Genomic DNA, 20,527 nt, shown 5'->3' on the forward strand with positions numbered 1-20,527 from the left:
ATTATCGATGCTAGACCTCACTCTCCAAAAAAATTACATAAATAACTCTACCCATCTAAAAATAATTTAAAATGAGAATTAATGTCACAACCTAATTTATGGACCCATAACAGACGCTAAGAAATGTGTAGGCATAAGGGTACCGAAACCTGTAACAAGCCTAACTAATAAAATATAATTTTATCCATTATAATAATATTTAATTACTAATATTCAACCACATAAATACTGCATATTTAAATCAATTCGTTAATACAATTAAATAACACTTGTCCAATTGGTTTAACATGCCAAAATAAAATAATAAGTTTTAAAATTACTATTATGGAGAATCTAGATTTTTAATGATCAAATATATAAATAAATTCAATTATATTAAGCCCAAAGAAAGAGGAAGTCAAATTGCCAAGGAGAAGAACTGTGGAAGACCTAGCTGACACCTGAAAAATTAAATTGAGACAGTGTCGAGAGTGAGTTAAAATCATTTAATCCAAAAATAAATATAACCATCTAAATAAAATATTCATTTAAATAGTATAAAGTATTATATAATAATAAAACGCATGTCATGTCATAATTCGAAAAATGCAATTTTTAACATATGTGGGACGAGTACCTCCTCAAAATCCTAAACTCCAATCATATCAGCCATTCGGCTCTCTTATTCCAATAAGACTGGCGCCTAGAGAGCCAAGCTCGACCGGGATGAAATCTAGTCTGGTCACTTAATTATCAATACAGCCGGTGCCCATAGAACAATACTCAACCAAGGACCTTTCCTCTAGCAAATCAGAATTTCCATAAGCCTAGAAAGCTATGCTCGACCAGGGCACATCACATAAATATTTTTCTATTATCAGTCTCTGATTTATATTGGCGCACATGTAGTCCTGACACAATCCATCAAGTTACATGTTTTACTGTCGCCTCATTCCGAGATTATAATCATAGCATCTAATATATAAAAATGGCATAAATCACAAGCAATCATAATATATTTAATAATATATTAAACAGTAAAATTAAATAGCCTCGAGTATAACTTACATGAAAATTAAATGAAATAATAATAATAATAATAATAATAATAAATATGATGGCAAAAAAAATAACAATAATGATATCAACAATAATGAAAATAAAATTAATAATAATAATGCTAATAATTATCATAATAATTATTATTAAAATAACGTTGCATTTAAATTAGACATGATCATATGCAATGACTATATAACTTTAACTCACAGTTCTAACGATCCTCTCAAGCTGCTCCTACGCTTCGGGTGGAGCAGGTTGAATCGTTGAATTATCTATTTACATAAATAATTCAATCAATAAAAGTATTTCATAATTAACCTAGGTCTAAACTCTAGAATTAAACTGTCTCAACATCCCGACTTGAAAATTCTACCAAAAGTTCGACAAAACTTCTAAAATATGGATCTTTATCACCGTAGAACCTATTAAAAACACTTCTAATAATCACTAAATTTTTCAGAGGAGTCGAGTCTTCTATAACTGCATTAATTTCCCGACTCCACAACATACCAAAGTCTAAAACTAATAATAATCGGTAATAATATTTATCCACAACCAACTCACAAATAAATTCCGGGTATATAATTTAATTATTCACACGGCCATAATTATCATAAACAGAAATAATAATTAATCACATTAATTAATCCTTAATATTTATAATTAAACTATTAATAATTTAATTTAATTAATTAATTATGTATAATTATCGATTAATAGATTTAATATCTTATGATAATTTTATAATAATTTTTAAAGTAATTAAATTATACTGAGCTAAAAATTTAAAATTTTGGGTGTCTGAAAAATACCGTAATTTGAAAGCCGGTCCAGCTCATGGTGTTGGAATTCGGATCCGAAAGTGTCTACATGAGACACGTGGAGTCTAATAAAGATCTTCGACTGAACCTCACCGGGAGACACCGGATCGAGATAGGAAAGCTTCGGCTTCAGTGAGGCTTGAACATGACTTCCAAAAACAGAAAAAAGGGGAGTCCGTTTTTTATGTTAGATTTGAGAGATGAGGTCGATAAATGGCTGAACAAGAGGTGGCAGCCAAAGTGCAGCTCCTCCACCTTCTTTTCTTTGTACTCTTCTGGTGACTACAAGTAAAAAACAGGTTTTCGGTGAGCTGAGGTGGTGGAGAAGAAGGCTTAACGGCTGATTGGGGGGAAAGAAGTGGCGGAAATGGTGGGAAAATGGAGAGGGACAGGTGATATGCGAGGAGAAGGACAAGAAATGCGAGGGGCTGCTGTTGGCTTATTTTAAAGGAAAGTTACCTTTTAGTCTCTCTAGTTAAGTTTAATTACTACAAAATCCTTATTCTTAATGTCTTGTTCACTTTTCCCTTATATATAATTAATTAATTAATTAATTAATCATATACCCCAAACTAACTAATTTTAATTTTGGTTCATTTAAACTATTAATATAATACAATATAAAATAATATAAAATAATATAAAACTAATTTAGTTTAGGTTCAAGTATATATATTTTTAAGAATGAGTATATATACCATAAGAATAATTAAAATAAATTTAAATTTACTTATTTAATATGACAAGGCCAATTTGAAATTATTAAAATCAAGAGAACTTGGTTATTTTGTGACAATAAGGATTAAGTGGCACTTATGATAATTAGTTAGTAAAATAATTAAATAATTACTTTAATTTAACATCAAAATACTGATTTATTAAAATGCCTCTAAAAGTATAATAAAGTTAAAATCTAAAACTTATGCATATTACAATTAACATGGTAATTTATTTAAAAATTTAATATAAAAATTATATTAAATATTCTATACATTAATTTATTTTTAATTTAAATTATATTAAATATTCCATACCTTAATTTTTTTACTTATGTTGAATAGCAAACAAATGTTAGACGTTAATTTCTATTTTAATTTATTAGTTGTTGATTAATAGATTTATAATTAGATAATTATTTAATTTAATAATAAATAAATATAAATTAAAATTATTTAAATCACTAATTCGATTTGATTAAATAATTAATAACTCTTTTCTCTTTCTGACTTTTATATATGCATTGTGATATATGATTTATTTTGAATACATTAATTTTATATTATATTATTAACTTTTTTACTTTTCGTAAATTTAATAATTAATATTTTTAATGAGTAATAATCTTTTTAATCTATAAAATATGTAAATTATAAGAGAGTCTAGCGTAATGTAAAATGTATTTATTTACTTTTACATATAATTAGTGGCATTAGACTTTAGTATTAGTTCTGTTTTAGAGAGACTTTAATAGTTGATTGCAGATGATTAGTAATTGATTGTAAATTACTTCCACAATTGACAAGCAGGTACGATTTTGACTTTCCAGACAAATTAAACTGCAAAATGCTCAAAGCAATTGCTTTGCTTGTTTCCACAACGTTGTGATTTTGGTTCTAAAACCGAATGCTACGGCGTCGTCTCTGCCATTATCGTCTCTGTAGCAAGCACGACAACTCTCCCTCCTCTCTTTTGTTGTTGATACTCAAAAGACCCGAAGAAAAAGTGCTTGTATCTAATTTTCCTTCTCTTAGTGTACTCTCATCATCCACACTTTATCTTGCACGCCACATGTTCGGTAAATAGCCTCAATGGCATTCTCTTTCTTTACATGTCTCAAATGCTACCCTTTGTTTTTTCCCTCTCATCAGCACCCTCCTTTCTCTTTTTTTCATAAACCCATATCCAATTCTACTCTTTCTTTCGCTTCGACACAGCAACATACTGCCACACTCTCTTCAAACTTCACTCCAGCTCAGCTCCTTGACACTCTCCGTCGCCAAAACGATGAAACCGCTGCTCTTCGTTTGTTAAGTTGGGCCTCCAAGCAGCCTAATTTCAGACCTAATTCATCCATTTACGAAGAAATTCTTCGCAAGCTTGGAAAGGTTGGTTCTTTTAATTCAATGAAGGATATTTTGCAAGAAATGAAGGGTCTTGATTGTCAGATTGATAGAGGTGTTCTGTTAATTTTTATTGACAGTTACGCAAAGTTTGAATTATATGAAGAAATTCTCTGCATTGTTGAAGTGATGGAAGTTGAATTCGGGTTAGCACTGGATACTCTTTTGTATAATTTCTTGTTAAATGTTCTTGTTGATGGTAACAAGTTAAAATTAGTTGAAAATGTGCATTCAACTATGGTTAGTAAAGGAATTAAGCCTGATGTTTCCACTTTTAATATATTGATAAAAGCTTTGTGTAAAGCACATCAAATTAGGCCAGCTATTTTAGTGATGGAGGAGATGTCAAGTTATGGTTTGGTACCAGATGAGAAAACATTCACTACTCTAATGCAGGGTTTTATTGAGGAAGGAAATATGGATGGCGCATTTAGAGTAAAAGAGCAAATGTTGGATGCCGGATGTCCTGTGACTAATGTGACTGTGAATGTTTTGGTTCATGGGTTTTGTAAAGAGGGGAGAATTGAAGAAGCATTGAGCTTTATTGATGAGATGTCAAATGAGGGGTTCGTTCCGGATAAGTTTACATTTAATACAGTAGTGAATGGGTTGTGCAAGGCTGGACATGTTAAGCATGGTTTAGAAGTTATGGACATGATGCTTCAAGAGGGGTTTGACCCGGATATATATACGTATAATACTTTGATTTCTGGGTTGTGTAAATTGGGTGAAGTTGATGAGGCGGTGGAGATTCTTGATCAGATGGTTTCAAGGGATTGTTCACCAAATACTGTTACTTACAACACGCTGATTAGTAGTTTGTGCAAGGACAATCAAGTTGAAGAGGCTACTAAACTTACTCGTGGTTTGACTAGTAAGGGGATTTTACCTGATGTTTGTACATTTAATTCTCTCATACAAGGTTTGTGCTTGACAAGAAAACATACCATGGCAATAGAACTGTACAATGAGATGAAAAATAAGGGGTGCCAACCTGATGAATTTACCTACAATATGTTAATCGACAGCCTCTGTTATAGAGGGAAACTACAGGAAGCCCTTGGCCTGCTTAGAGAAATGGAAATAAGTGGCTGTGCACGAAATGTTATAACATACAATACACTGATTGATGGGTTCTGTAAAAACAAGAAGATTGAAGAAGCAGAAGAAATATTTGACCAGATGGAAATTCAAGGGCTTTCAAGAAATTCAGTTACTTATAATACTCTTATAGATGGCCTTTGTAAGAGTAGGAGGGTGCAGGAGGCTGCTCAACTGATGGATCAGATGATAATGGAAGGATTGAAGCCTGACAAATTCACATATAATTCCATGCTTACCTACTTTTGCAGGGAGGGTGACATTCAGAAAGCAGCAGATATTGTCCAAACCATGACTTCTAATGGGTGTGAACCCGATATTGTCACGTACGGGACCCTGATTGGGGGGCTGTGCAAGGCAGGTAGGGTTGAGGTAGCAAGTAGGCTCCTTAGGTCCATTCAACTGAAAGGCATGGTTCTCACTCCCCATGCTTATAACCCTGTCATTCAAGCACTATTTAAACGGAAAAGAACCAAGGAAGCCATGAGGCTTTTCAGAGAAATGGAGGAGAAGGGTAATACTCCAGATGCTTTCACATACAAGATTGTTTTCCGTGGGCTATCCAATTCTGGAGGACCAATTGGGGAAGCTGTTGATTTTGTGATTGAGATGATAGAGAAAGGATTTTTACCAGAATTCTCTTCATTCTACATGCTGGCTGAAGGGCTTTGTTCTTTGTCTATGGAAGACACTCTAATTAAGCTTGTTGACTTAGTCATGGAGAAAGCAAATTTCTCACAAAATGAAGTAGTCATGATAAGGGGTTTCCTTAAAATTCGCAAGTTCCAAGATGCATTGGCGACCCTCGGAGGTCTCCTTGACAGCAGAAAGTCCAAGATATCATACAAGTAAAGAGAAATCTAGTAGTGCAACCAATTGGAACCTGAATCAGTTGTAGTTTTACATGGATAGTTTGTAGTGAACATTCCTTCAATGGCCTCAGTTTCTGTTTAATCAGTGCTGCAGGTATTCCTTCAGTATTCCCAGCTCGTGTTACATTTTAAATTGAAGATGTCACTACATGAATTTAGCTGTGTTTTTGTACCAAATATATAGTTTAGTCTAAACTCACTAGGTAAATCAAATGTTCCGCATATAAATGTACCATGAATCTACTTTAATCTAAATTATATTAGTTTGTATTAGAATTTATGAATTTAGATTCTATTATATATTCTAAATTGAATTCTGATATAGAAATTTACATGCCAGAAGTTCAAGAAAATAAGAATTGCTCTATAATTTTTAATCAGTGTGGCTAATGTTCTGTTTATTCTGTGTCGGATCACTTTTGACCCAACGGAAGACCCACCATATGAAAATGAATAGAAAGACTTTCAATAGAAAAAAGAGAAAAAGAAAAAGGGGTTTCAGCAGATATCCTTCTAGTATCAATTGATAATGATATTGGTTTTGCATTTCTTGCTTAATGCTAGCTGATGTATAAACTGCCTCAGTTGAACCAGTTTTGATTTCTACTAACATTTTGAGTGTATGATGTGATTCAGTAGGCTAATAGTTTTTCGTTCTAGATAGGTCTTCACTCACTCTTCACCAACAATTCAGTAGTGTAATGTCTTTGTAAATATTACAAGATGAACTGTTTAATTTTGTATATCGTCTAATTGAAAATTTAAATAATTCAAGATTGGCTCATTAGCTAGAAACCTCCAATTTAACCCAAATATCTTTTATTCTGTCAAAATAAGTAATTAATTTTAGTTTCTGACAGAAATGATAAAAGTTTATAAAGAGAACGAATTCCAAAGAGTAAAAGGAAGGAAGGTTCTCATTAAGGGTATATGTTATTTTAATGAGAAAATAATGATGAAATTAGAAACTGTGAGAAATCTACAAAATTCTATTGTTCTTTAGATAATTGAAAGTTGAAATTTAAAAATTTTAATTTGAGAATAATAAGTTAAAGTATATAAGAAAGATAACTCCTAAAGACTTTTTAGTCTCGGATCTTTTAAATATTATTCTAAATTCAAAAGATAAAATTTAAATTTATATATTAAATTAAAACTTTTAGTTGATTAATCTTTTCTAATAATAAAATATTTTTATTTAAAAATTATTTTTCTCACTTTTCTATATTAAATTTTTAATTTTTATTTTAATTGTGATTTTTAATATAATATAAATATTTTTAAAAATAAAATTTAATAATTAAAAGTTAGGATCATATTAAAATGTTTCATAATATTAAAATATATAAACTATTTAATTTATTATGAAACTCCTATGTAATTTCTAATATGAAAAGAACAATGGAATTCCAAACAAAAATCAGAATTTTAAAATCTACCTATTAAGAATAATAAATTTTAAATTCTTAGTAAGAGTTGGGAGAAGGTACCCTAAAAAGAAATGAATTTTTAGTAAGAGTTGGGAGAAGGTACACTTTTGCCCCTGAAATTTGCATTGTGGTGTAAATATACCCCTAATGGAATTTTAAGGATATTTACTTTTAAAATCATGTTTTTAATATTATATTGCCCCTCCATTGACATGGTGAAAATATTGAAGTGTAACACCGTTTTGAGTCGGACCTATTGCAAAAGTAACATTCTTCCCTCCCCCAATTTTTCATCTCTCAAGCTTTTGAAGCCCTAAAAAAAATTGACAAAGGCAAAAATTGAAGAAATTAGTGTTCAATCATTATAAGAAATATATATGTTTAGCGACGGACAAATTCATGGGTATTCCATCGCTAAATCAAAATAGCGACACATTTCATCCATAACTATTTCATTTGTCGTTATCTTTTTTTTATAACGAAATAATTGTCCATCGCTAAATTTAGCTATAAATTAGCTACGAAAATTCATAGCTAAATTTAGCTACAACTAAAATCCGTAGCTATATTCATAGCTAAACTTAGCGAAAGATGTTAATCCATTGCTAAATTAATGAATTTTTTATTTTCATTTTTAAAAATTTGTTGCTAAAACTTAATTTATTTTAAATTATTTTTAAAAATATTACTAATTTAATTATGTTGTATAATTTTTATTTTAGATATTTTATAAATTAATTTTTAATATTTTTAAATTTTAATGTCCAATTAATTAATAATAATAATAATAATAATAATAATAATAATATGAAAAAAGAAGAAAAAATAGATAAAATGAAGAAGAGATAAATGAGAGGAAAATAAATAATTAAATAGGAGTAAGAACCAAAGTAATGGTGAATGAAAGAAAAATGAGTAAGGATAAATAGAAAGAAATAGATAATATATAATAAAGATAAAACAAAGGGATAAAGGGAGAGACATGATTTATAATGGAGTAAATTAACGACGGAAAGGAAAAATCTGTATCTAAATTCAACAAAAATAGCAGTGCAGTAATAAAAAAAATTCAAAAGTCCATTGCTAAACCGTCATTAAAGTTAAGAAAAATAAGTAGCAAATGGAAAAGTATGGGAAATTAAAATATTTAAAAAACCTTTAGCTAAACCCATTGCTAAAATTGGAAAAAGTAAGTGAGAAATAGTAAAAGTGTGGAAAATAAATTTTTTTCCGAGTAGCCATATTTTAGATACGGATTTCAGATCTGTTGCTAAAGCTGGTACCAAATTTAGCATCAATTTAGGTACGGATTTGGTCTGTCATTAAATATCGTCGTTATTTTGTCGCTAAAGCTTAATTGTCTTTCTTTTGCCTTTTCTCTCATTGCATTATAGTTATTACATCAGTAATTAGTGTTGGATGCTATCCACTGTTAAATGCGGGATTCTTTGTAGTGATATATGGCTTTCTCTTCTTCATCATCATCAAGTGCAGGATTTAGGAAGGAGTAATATGGAGTTGAGTATGATAGACCTCCCAAGTACTATTTTTATCGAGTCAGGGGGTGTAAGGTGAAGGTTCAGATGGACATCGTGGATGTAGATTTTATGGCTACCTAATTATGAAGCAAGTATTTTGTAGTTAGTGTGTTAATAGAATATTACGTAATTTAATTTGGCGGTTTGCAATTTGATTATATTTTGAAGGGCGTTGATCATACTATGAAGGGAATGGTTAGAAATTTATTCAATGAGCTTAAAATGCAAAATAAGTTATTTGTAGCTGAGATTATGTAGTTGAAAGGATTCAGGAGAAGGAAGCTTACAAAAGGTGATATGGCAATTGAAAATTGATGGTTATGGCTTGAACTAAGAAGGTTAAAGACCTCTAATATGAAGATAAATAAAGGTTGAAGAAAAAAATAACATGAATACATAGTTGTTGTTGTTTCTTGGATTATAATGACAGCTACGTTAATAGTGATTTAGGAATTTATTGAGTTTTATGTGTATTGCTTATTATTAATGATTGAAATATATGTATATTTTAATGATCTTGAAGTAATTTTTAGTTAAAATTTTATCTGTCTAAAAGATCCTAGTGATGAAATGAATCTATAATTGTAAAATACACAAAAATAAAAAAATAAAACATTAAAACTTTAATTGAAAAATAGCTTTTGATTTCAGGCATACTGAGTGTATATTAAAGCACTTACAACTGAAATCATAAGAAATGAAATAGAAAGTGTTAATTTCCTAAGCTAAATACAAAATCAAGCACATAATACAAAATGGTAATTTCTAATGCCTTAAGCTAAATACAAAATCAAGACAAAATATTCCTAAACTTCTGATTATTAACTGAGCTTAGGTTGATGTAGAACTACTTGTATCATTCTCAGTATTTCTTTGCCTTGCTGTCGTTGCATTTCTCTGTGCTTGCAACTACCTATTAGTGATTACAAGGCCTCATCTCTATTCAAATCCGAGAGGTTGATATGGCAAGCCATAAGAACATTTGCATGGTCCTTCTAGTACTACTTGTAAGCTTTTACTGGTCTTTCCCTTTTCAAATCTCTTTCACATGGTATAGAAAAATTGGTCTTAACATTAGGATCATTAGCACTCGGTCATTTTTTAAGTACATTTTCACTTGCTCATGTAACCAAAAACCATTCTCACTACAAAATATATTTATGCAGAAAACATTCATCGACTTATATTGAGTATTTTCCTTTCATAATTTAGATCAACATAATAACCAAATTCATAAGGTCGTGTTGGTCAGCTTGATTGTATGGTGTTTGCATAAGATTTTTTTACTACTTGCTTGTGTGTCTGATCCAACTTCTTTTCTACTTCTTAGTGCAATGCATTGGGTTGTCTATATCTGCTAGTTGCAGCCACTACACTAGTCCATGTTGTATTAGATTGATTAGCACTAGTTCCATTGCTACTTGCTTATTGTCTAGATTGTGTCTGTTTATTTCAGAATCTAGCACTTATTATAAGCAAACATTCAAATAACACTTTTATTACTTAAAAAATTGAATTTAGATTCAATTTTTAAGTACTATTACATGAAATCCTTTTATTTGTATATAGCTGATCCTAAAATGTACTTCGTTGCAAATGCCATGGCTTCTTTTTTTTTTTTTTGCCCTTTATAGATAACTTTCTAGTAGGGTTAGGCATATTAGTTGTCTTAATCCTCTTCTCCCTTAGCTTTCCAATAATCTTTGGTACTAGTGGAGGCTCTATGCTTGATGCTCATTATACTTTATAAATTTCTTGCTAGAAACAAGTTGCATAGGGTATTCAAAAGTCTTCAAATATGTTGACTTATGATACCGACTTAGTATAATAAAAAGGGGATCAATATTGCTATACAAAGCACAAATTGCATAAAGGTAATGGGGGTGAGCCAAAAAATGAGCAAACTGAACCAATCGAAATCAAACCAAAAGAATTAGTTAACCGAACTATCGGTTCGATTTGGTTTTTGTTTTCAAAATATTTGGTTAATTAGTTGATTTTTGGTTATTTGAAAAATTATGGTTAATTAAAGAAATTAACTTTTTGATTAACCAAATATTTTATTTAGTTTTTTGTTTAAAAAAATAAAAAGTTGAAGCTAAATGATCAGTTTTTCTTTAGGAGAATGATTCAGTTAGCTGAACTGTGCTCACCTTGTCCAGTGAGTTCCCATACCCTATATTGTACATATATGTTTGTCTAATAAGATAATATGCTTGTTATCACTCTCATTTGTCTCACAGAAAACATTTCCATTGAAGATAACCCTAAACCTAAAAACATCAGACTTATTATCTTGTAATATCTTCATAGTTGTAAGACTTCAGTCATTCACCCATTTCTCAATAATTTTCTTATTGTTTTTGATTTTTGTAGTCTAATGTCTTCAAGCACGTTGACTACTGGTTTGTGCCTTGCATGATCTATAAGTCGAATGACTTTAAAATATTATTATCTACCATTTGAAACTTACACGTACTACTAAAATAGGTTTTACACTACTATGATAGATTATATTTTATCCAATCTTTAACAGCTTTTTTACTCACCTAAAAAATAGAAGTACATTACTGCAAATAATCTAATCCTAACACAAATTGAATGAATTGAACTTAAAAAATAATTAACTCACCAATTTGTTCAAATTGCCCTTAAATTTTTCTTATGTGTGCTCTAAGCATATATATTTAGAACTTTTTCTTAAGTTCACCACCATTCTATTTCTTTTGCATCAGTTTGCATAAATATGAATAGCACACACTATTTGCTAATTTTCTAGAAGAGTTTGTAAAAGTTATTCTTATGTTAAACAAGCAATAATATAATCAAAACACAATTGTAAATGAATATGTTTATAATTAGAGATGGCAGTCGGAGGGGTATTCTTGAATACCTGATGAGACAGTCCTAATAGGATAGTATCATATAATAATAAATGGGTTTGGAATTTAATTTTACTATTCATATTGGGTTCGGGTCGGATTCAGATTTGAACTTGCGAGTACCCGTTATCCGAACCTCATTATATTAAAGTTTATTATATTATATTATATTTTTATTATTTAGAACATCATTTAGAATTTTACTAAATTTATATTTGGATCTTAGTAATATATTAAATATTTAATGTTGAATATTAAGATTTGATTAGTTTATATTTTATATTTTTTTATTTACATTAAGTTTTGTTGATATATTTTAAAATTTAACTATTGTAAACGGATACCCGTTTAATTATCTGAATATTTATATAAATGGATAGAGTACCCGTTGCCGATTTAAATATCTATAAATATATCGAATAATTATTTAATTAAGTGGATTTTTAATTGGGTTCGAGTAGTATTCGAACATTTTTATTCGTATTTGGAACGGGCTTGGATAACAAAGATAATTTTTTAAATGAATTTGGGACGGATTTAAATACGTATAATTTAATCGAATTTAAATCCGATATTCTTAAATGGATGATTACTCTACCTATTTATAATAGAAGCAAAGCATTGCAAAAGGACTCTCACTTTCTGCATGTGTGAGATCAAAGTGATCTTTCAACCATCACCTAGCTCAAGATTATCAAATAAACTTAACATATGACACCTAGATGAGATGCTAACGTTAGTATTACTAACATTAATCTTTAAAAGAAGAGCCAATATAACCCCAAAAAACATGTTTTGATAGGTAAATATCTTTAAAAACTCTCGTATTTTTTATCTTTGGCACCCTCAATCTGTGACCCATCAATTCAACCAGAATCAGGATGACATGAATCTTCAGGTTCAGCAATATTCTTGTTGCCAAGCAACTTTTTCTTCAGTTAAGCAATCTTTGCTTCAAGTTCAAGATTCTTGCACTCATTAAAGCATCGACGTATCATCAGTTGATTCAATTGTTCCTTGGAATCTTCGTAACTCAATTCATGGACACATCGGCTAAAATCATCACTACAATAAAAAATTTGCTGATCGAAAACCTGAGAAACAAGATTCATCCCAATCCCCTCTTGATAATCTTTATTAGCTATTAAAGAATGCTTAAATCGAATAGAATCGCATTGAAATGTTGGATAGAAATGTACGGTGGGCCATAAATTGAAATAATTGACACTTATTTTAAATTTTCGGACAGATAAAAAAATAATAATAAATTTTATGGTCAAATTGTTAATCTTAGTTCCTAAATAATTAATATTTAAAATAATAAAATTAATATTAATTTTGTTAATTATTGATTAATAAAGTTAATATTTCATCTCAAAATAAAGTAAATATTAAATTAAAATAAAATAAATATTCAATATTAAATAAAAAATCAATATTGATATTATTAAATAAAAAAATTTAAATCAATAGTGAATAAAATTAATAATAGACTGGTATTCCTAAATTTATTATTAATAAAAATTAAAGAGCAAGTTTTATCGCCCAACATAAATAGAATGGTATTCATAGCCGTGGCTCAAAACCCCTTTCGTTGCCTATAATACATTGTGTATCTAAAACATCAAATAAGAGAATCATTTATAATTGGAAATGTTAAAGCATGAAGTTTTTTTTTTATTTGTTTTGGATAAATGGCAGTCATGGCCAAGGCTGTTGGATAGGTTTCTGTAAATAGATGCTGGACCAAAAAAAAAAAAAAAGAAGCCCCCTAGATGTATCAATTAGTCTAGTATCTATGCCAAGAACAAAATAGAAATAAAGATTTAAACTTCAAAAAGTAAAAAAGAAAACCCAGAATACATGGCAGAATTGACTACGACTAAGCAAGTTTGATAGGTTCACCACAGACTTGCTCCAGTTCACTTTCCAAGACTTCAAACAAATTTGCTTTTGTCCGCCTATAAACCCAAGCTTCAGCATTCCGATCCCAATCATACCTGGATGGACCACTGCATCAACAACAAAATAATTCAGCCCCCATAACTCAGCAGAGTTGGCAACATAAGAGAGAGTGCAACAGAGCAGCCATTCATATCTTCATCCTACTATGCAAGCAGTTTATAGTAAAATTTTGGAGTCACGGCTCATTCACTAGAAAAGGTGAGACTCAGGGTGGCGAGAACGAAACTCGAATGGCTGTTTACTTAAGAAGTTGACATTGGAATTCTGTTCACAACTTACTGCAGCTCTTCTGCATAAAAGATCAGAAATTCTGAGAATGAAAAACCTCATTGCACTCCTATCTGCAAATGATAAAAGGATAATTTTCATTTCCTTGGCCCTTGGTAGTAAAATTGAAGATGAAGAATGATTTCAAAAGGTAAAAGGATGTGACTAGATGCCCTTCCACCCATTTGGTTATCATCTTTTTCATGAATTAGAGAGATTAAACTACAACAATGAAAAGCAGTAGTTTCAATCACCTCAATTTGTGTTTTGGACAATTGTGACAAGAGTCCTACGCGGTTGCCAAATGCCAACTATGTTAAGAGAAGTTTTGCAGGAGTGCAAGTTATTGAAGATGGAAAAGATAAGAGAGTGAGAGATAGACCCAGAATGACATAGGAGAAAGATTTAGCAGCCTAGATTAATAGAGGAAACAATCCATTTGAGCAACCTCAATTAATTTGAGACAAATTGGATAACTTATTGATACCTATCCCTCTTCCCAGATTTATCATTTGTTTAAATTACTGGTTTAGTGTGAGAGAGAGACCTAAACTCTAATTTGTCCCATCTCATCTCCAATTTAGTTGAGGGAAGGACTTTTTCGTTGTGTCTCTAAAAAATTAATTGCGACCAAGTTTATGTGGCTATAAAGGTAAATTTATAGCGTGTTTAGAATTGGATAGAGATTTTTTAAGATTTTTGAGGATTTTAAAAAATTTTGGAACTTCTAATCCTCGCTTGTGAAGAAAGTACTATATATATATATATATATATATATATATATATATATATATAAATAGAAATCTGAATTCTAACTTTTAATTCACTTCAAATTTAGTGAAAGAAGTCTTGATTTATTAGTAAGTAAGCTTGTATAATACCATACTGTAAAAGGCAACTTGCTAAGAAAATGGGATCGGCTTGCAGAACTTCCACTGATTCTGGAGCTAGTAGGTTCTGAATGACCTCCCTCTCATGGTTAAAAAAGTTGGCTAATCATCTCAAAAAAATCCATAATGAGTAGACAACAAAGACCACTCTCGACCTATAGAACCTAGAACAGACTCTTAGAAAGCACTCAACGCCTTAATAATTAGGAGGTAAGTTTTTGAAGGTCTTTAAATACCTCCAAAATCCTTCAAATCTCAACCATCAAATTGGAGGGTTGAGGAGATTATAGTTTAAAAACCTTCATAATACCTTCTAAAATTTTCATTTACCATTCATTCTTCCTAAACAAAGTTAACTAAAAGCTCTACCTAACCTCCTAAAATCTTACCTCTGTTTACTTTATAAAGATTTATCTTATCGCCTTTTGTTTTCTTGTTTACCTTCTTTTGTGATGCGGTCACCATTACACGCCACTTGGGTGCAGGTCTTACTGCTGGTTATAGTTTCTATAGATTGATTAAGTAAAGGTTTGTTATGATTACAGAACAGACAGGTTGTTCTGTCGAAGGATCAACAGAGGAGACGGGGACACATTAGAAGAAGTGCTTTTACTATCATTTTTGCCAAATAGAGTGTTGGTGTATGTGCATGCATACATGAGTTATTTTGTTGCTTTTGGAATTTTGCTTTGTGGCGAAGAGGATCTTTCAGCACTTGAAAGGAACAAGTTGGGAAGACTATTGGCATGGTTTAGTGAAATATGATATTTCTCTTTTGTTTATGCAAAAAGTATATTGGTACGAACTACATTAACAGTCTAGTGTAATGTGCTTCTCGTTATGAAGTCTGAAGAATATTTAAGCAATGGCAATACATCTCAGTTATTACTTCTTTTTACTAGTACTACCAAAATGCTAATGGAAAATCAAGAAATTCTTGCCAATTAAAGCTGTATTTCTAAAAGCTGGTTATCATAGGTTTAGCAATATAATGGCCAATAGTGGCACTTCAAACAATGGAGCTGAATTGCTGCTACAGCACACCAGATTCTACTTCGAGCACAAATTCGTTATCTTTTGTTATCCATTATTCAGCTCCTTTATTTTCCTTACTCAGACACAACCTACTAACAATCTAACCAGGTGCTCACCATCCAATTCAATCCTAATTTTACAAAAGATTTTACTAACAGTTTTTCCTTTTTACACCTATATACTTCGCTCACCCCAATATCACTGTTATTTGACCAACTGAACTTCTAGCAACATTTTCAATCTTATCTCAAAATTACCAACTGGGCTTAACAAACATGAATTATAGTAATCAAGTAGCAAATACAACCAGCTTGGAAACAACATTCAAGTCAATTTCTAAGACAACATTCAACTTTCATTTAATTCAAAGAGAAAAACCTATAAAACTACTATTATAATAAACAACAATTACAGAGGAAGAGGAACAAGAATTTTAGCATGCTAGATCAACTGAAAATGGAGAAAGTAAAAAAACAAAAGCCCTCGTTATGCAATAAAACAGGTAATATCCAAGATTTATTGACACAAGGACACATATAAACATAACAACTGAACCAACAAGTAGTAACATAAATGATATACCTCACTGGAGAAGACAACCAAAGTTGTCTATTGGGCGTTTGCTTATTCAACACATAGGTGCCTAAATCTCCAAGCTTTAGAGTCAATACCTCATTCTACCAATATAAAGAAAAGATAAACTGTTAAGTAAGAGAATAGCAATTAAACTGCCATAATATCAATCTATCTCACCCCATAATCTATGTCAAATCCATCAATTTGGACACCATCTCCATATTCCTGTAAATCACAAAGAGCAACTAACTTCAGTGGCGGTTCTTTTTTCATTTCTTGTTTTTTTTTTTAAAGAAAAAAAGAAACCTCGAATTTCTCTTGAAGATCATGGATTGTGGAATCAGCTAGTTTGTGAAATTCATCTTCCTGTAGAAGGGAACTGTATCCATATTAATTGTTATCAGCAATTAATCACCTCTAATCAATTCTTTGCGAGCAAAACCAACACAAATAACAAAACCAAACTTCCAAAAACAAATGATATTTTAAAAATTAAGGAGAAATTATGATTTGGCAAGACGAACCTGTAATCAATGGTGGCAGGCCCTTGAGAGTGAGCATCGAGATTCAGAGGACGAGAGCAGAAATCTCTAGAGGAAGAAGAGTGAAGAAGATCGGGAGCATTAGAATAGTGATTGAGAGCTCTCGAAGCTTCTAGGAACAGAGGTCTTAAATGGTGAAATTTTGACGAATAAGAGGTAGAAAGAGAATGAAGAGGAGACGGGAAATGAAACTTTAGAAGTATTGAGAGTCTTCTCTCAGAAAGCAACTTCAAGGCCATTTTTCCGATTTTTGCAGACACCTCTTCTTCTTTTAATCTGTACTATATACTAAAGCTGAAACCGAAAAGAAATAAAAATTGTGTTACCTAGTTGGTGTGTGCAGTGATGTAGTGGTAGTTATTTACCCGGCCGCCGTGGACGGTGAGAGCTTGGGCGGCGAATAGAGGGTTTCTGATTCTGAGTAAGAAAAGAAAAATGGCCCTTTTTTTTCGAAGATGGGCTTCCGTTATCATATGGGTTTATTTTTTTCTTTTTAGGATTTTTAAGGAAATACATAAAAGAAAACTAATTCAACTAACTTTTATGTTCCAAACTTTGAAATTTCACAAAAATACTCTAAAACCATTAATCTTAACTTTTATACGCTAGAATTAAAAATCACCCATCTTTTATGTCTTTCTCCTATAGATTCTTCATTAATATGTTTCCGGAAATAATTTTTGGGCCAAAAGAATATAAAGAAAAGTCCAAAAGACTACAAATCTATAATTAACTAATTAATTAAATTTATTGAATTAATTGAGACAAGTACAGACGTGGGAAATTATAAAAAACAGTTACTTTTATTTTTTAAGAAAAAGAAGATAATAGAGCTCTGTGGCACAAAAAATAAAAAATATCTCTAAGTAATTTGAAACTTAGAAATTCATATAAAAGCATTAGGCATCAACGGTGAAAAGGACGGACAAACAACTCTACAACAATAACCATACTGCATAATACAAATTCTTAGCAAACACATTCCAAAGTTTTAGTTTTCTAGCAAATCGTTATTATTCAAATATTTTTCTTGTATTTATGTTCATTCCAAATATTCATTAAATCCTCCAGCAAATTAAATACTAGTCATTTAGCAATCATTTACTATTATTCTTCAATTAATTTTTACGGTGTTTTTTAAGGATCTAAGCAAATTGTAGTAAAAGAGCTTAGGAATTCATAAAAAGTCTGATTAAAGAAGTTAATCAAGGCACATTAATCACAAAGGTTCGTGTACCTATACACGTGGCACATTCAGCATCAATATCCACCAAACATAATTTGGCACGCCTAATGGGACCGATTCTCATGGTATTCAAAATAAGAAGTATTACTGAAAAAGACGTTGTGGGGTCTCAAGACACCAAAGTCACTACTGGTGAAGCAGGACAATAAGGTTTTGTTCGTCAGCTTATGGAGCAAATTGAAAAGAGCATGATGCCTCAAGATGTTCAGCCATATGAGGTGCTAATACTTCCAACAGGAAATATTGTTGTTGGGAGAGAAGGTGAGGTATTATCTTTAGTTGAAATTTCTAATGCTAACCTTATGATTGATGCTTTCAGGATGCAAGTAGAAGTTACTCGAAAGTATATGGAAGAGGCTCACAATAAAATCATGAAGAGCCAAAAGAAAGTAGTTGATGATCTGATGTAGCAATTTAGCAACATCATAGCTAATATTGCTAAAAAAGTTACTTCCAACTTACCTCAACTGAGTTCTAGGCCAAGAGGCCAAGATGTCTTGTCACAGACTTTAGGGCAGGATGCAGTTGTAGAACAAGGGGACAGTCTTCTACAAGTTCCCAAGAGGAGAATGATGCTACAAGGCCTCAAACCCACTTAGTCCTAATGAAAGATATGTTTCCCCTCATATGAGGGCATGGAAATTTACTAAGAGGAGCATTGCTTATTGGCCACCCTCACATGGGTAGACCTATGCTACCACACCAAATTTTTGCTACTAAAAAAATCTGCTAATCAACCAATAATGTATAATCAAGAAGGGATGCAACTGGGGTCATGCCTCTAAGGATCATAAACAATAGAGGGCATCAAGGATATCGACCAAGACCTCATGTTCAACCTTTACCTCAGATGATGGATACAAAAGTTGTAAGAGATGTGGTTTAAGAGCTTTGTGGACCAGGTCTAAAGCAAGTAGGAATACTAGAATTTCACAAGCCATATCCTAATGCAATTGACAGAGATAATCCGTATCCAAGAGGATACAAAATTTCAGACTTTGTATTATTTTCAAGAGAAAGTGGTCAGTCAACTCTTGAACATATAGCTAGGTTTACTATATAGTATGGTGAACTAGCTAATTATAAAAAAATTATATATTTCAAATTAAGACTATTTTCAAATTCTTTAACTAGTAATACATTCACATGGTATACTACTCTCCCTATGAATTATATCTTAACTTGGTAGAAAATGGAGAGACAGTTCCATACTCAATTTTTTAGAGCTGAATTTGAGGTATGCATTGCTGAATTATTAATGATAACTCAAAAGGTAGGAGATACCACTGATCTCTTCATTGCTAGGTTCAAAAAGATGAGGAACAGATGCAAAATTTTCTTACCTGAGACAAAATTTATGAAGATAGCACAAAGAGGATTAGACATTAAGCTCAGGAAGAAATTTCAAGGAATGGAGTTCCAAGATTTTTATGAACTTACAACAAAAGTGGCAGAGTATGAAGAACTACTTAGAGAAAAAAATCAAAAGAAGAAATCTACTACGGGGACGTACTATCAAGAGATCAATTCTCCAGAAGTAGCAGTAGCTTATTTTTGTAACACAAGAAGTTGTGTTTGCCCATCCTTGGTGAAGAAGGTCCCTGAAACTTGGAAGAAATCCTATGCTACTAATGCACAACCTCAGTACATATTTGCTATCTCCAAAACTGAAGAATTATTTGCTTTCTTACTAAATAAGAAATTTATCAAGCTTCCATAAGATCACAAGTTTCCTCTTAAGGAAGAAATCAAAGGAAGGGATTACTGTAAGTATTATAATACTTTCAATCATTCAACTAACTCTTGTTGGACTTTCAGGAATATGGTTCAGGATAGGATTAATAAAAGAATCCTGAAATTTTTAGAGAAAAAGGAGGCCATGCTTATTGATGAAGATCATTTTCTACCGTAGCTCTAATCAACATTGCAGTTTTTAATCTAAGGACCAACTCAGTATTTAGAAGGAGATCCCCAAGTTGGAAATGTTCTTAGGGTTCCAGTTAATGTTTTAAAATATCTTATTAAGAGACTCAAAGTAAAATAGGTATTTGAGGATCCAGTTTCCCAAGTTGGAAATGTTCTTAAGGATCTAGAGAATATTTTAAAATATTTTATTAAGGGAATCCCAAGTAAAATGGTATTTGAAAATCTAGTTAATATTTTAAAATATTTTATTAAGGGAGCCCAAGTAAAATAGATAT

The 20,527-nt window shown here is 31.1% G+C and overlaps 2 protein-coding genes and 1 long non-coding RNA gene across 5 annotated transcripts; 1 reads left to right on the forward strand and 2 right to left on the reverse strand.

The window, feature by feature from the left end:
- Positions 1–235: 235 nt before the first annotated feature.
- Positions 236–2,398, reverse strand: LOC107262221. Its single transcript, XR_001536118.3, has 2 exons — positions 1,854–2,398; positions 236–440 (listed from the first exon to the last, which is right to left on the reverse strand). It is a non-coding gene; the product is annotated as an uncharacterized LOC107262221 (long non-coding RNA).
- A 913-nt stretch (positions 2,399–3,311) lies between these two features.
- On the forward strand, positions 3,312–6,231 carry LOC8269380 (pentatricopeptide repeat-containing protein At3g53700, chloroplastic). 2 transcript variants are annotated; one of them, XM_048369984.1, is made up of 2 exons: positions 3,834–3,967; positions 4,063–6,231. In XM_048369984.1, the coding sequence occupies exon 2, from the start codon at positions 4,112–4,114 to the stop codon at positions 5,933–5,935; it is 1,824 nt and encodes a 607-aa protein (XP_048225941.1). In that variant the 5' UTR covers positions 3,834–3,967; positions 4,063–4,111; the 3' UTR covers positions 5,936–6,231. The 2 variants fall into 2 exon arrangements, with proteins under 2 accessions (XP_015582187.1, XP_048225941.1); XM_015726701.3 differs by having other exon boundaries at positions 3,312–6,231.
- Positions 6,232–13,461: 7,230 nt separating this feature from the next.
- LOC8269381 (frataxin, mitochondrial) lies at positions 13,462–17,592 on the reverse strand. 2 transcript variants are annotated; one of them, XM_048370143.1, is made up of 6 exons: positions 17,063–17,592; positions 16,845–16,917; positions 16,716–16,763; positions 16,545–16,639; positions 14,050–14,059; positions 13,462–13,817 (listed from the first exon to the last, which is right to left on the reverse strand). In XM_048370143.1, exons 1-6 carry the CDS (start codon positions 17,317–17,319, stop codon positions 13,800–13,802), a joined length of 501 nt encoding a protein of 166 aa, XP_048226100.1. In that variant the 5' UTR covers positions 17,320–17,592; the 3' UTR covers positions 13,462–13,799. The 2 variants fall into 2 exon arrangements, with proteins under 2 accessions (XP_048226100.1, XP_002531340.1); XM_002531294.4 differs by lacking the exon at positions 14,050–14,059 and having other exon boundaries at positions 17,063–17,588.
- Positions 17,593–20,527: the final 2,935 nt, after the last annotated feature.

This window comes from Ricinus communis, chromosome 10 (assembly GCF_019578655.1).
Source record: "Ricinus communis isolate WT05 ecotype wild-type chromosome 10, ASM1957865v1, whole genome shotgun sequence".
Lineage (NCBI taxonomy): Eukaryota > Viridiplantae > Streptophyta > Magnoliopsida > Malpighiales > Euphorbiaceae > Ricinus > Ricinus communis.

Excerpts from the sequence above, each read along its gene's own strand:
- LOC8269380 (XM_015726701.3), top strand. The coding sequence starts at position 3,671 with ATGGCATTCTCTTTCTTTACATGTCTCAAATGCTACCCTTTGTTTTTT.
- LOC8269381 (XM_002531294.4), bottom strand. The coding sequence starts at position 17,319 with ATGGCCTTGAAGTTGCTTTCTGAGAGAAGACTCTCAATACTTCTAAAG. Across the intron at positions 16,764-16,844 it reads ATCTTCAAGAGAAATTCGAG|GAATATGGAGATGGTGTCCA; the intron begins GTTTCTTTTTTT and ends TGTGATTTACAG. Across the intron at positions 13,818-16,544 it reads TGGTTGTCTTCTCCAGTGAG|TGGTCCATCCAGGTATGATT; the intron begins GTATATCATTTA and ends TTGTTGATGCAG.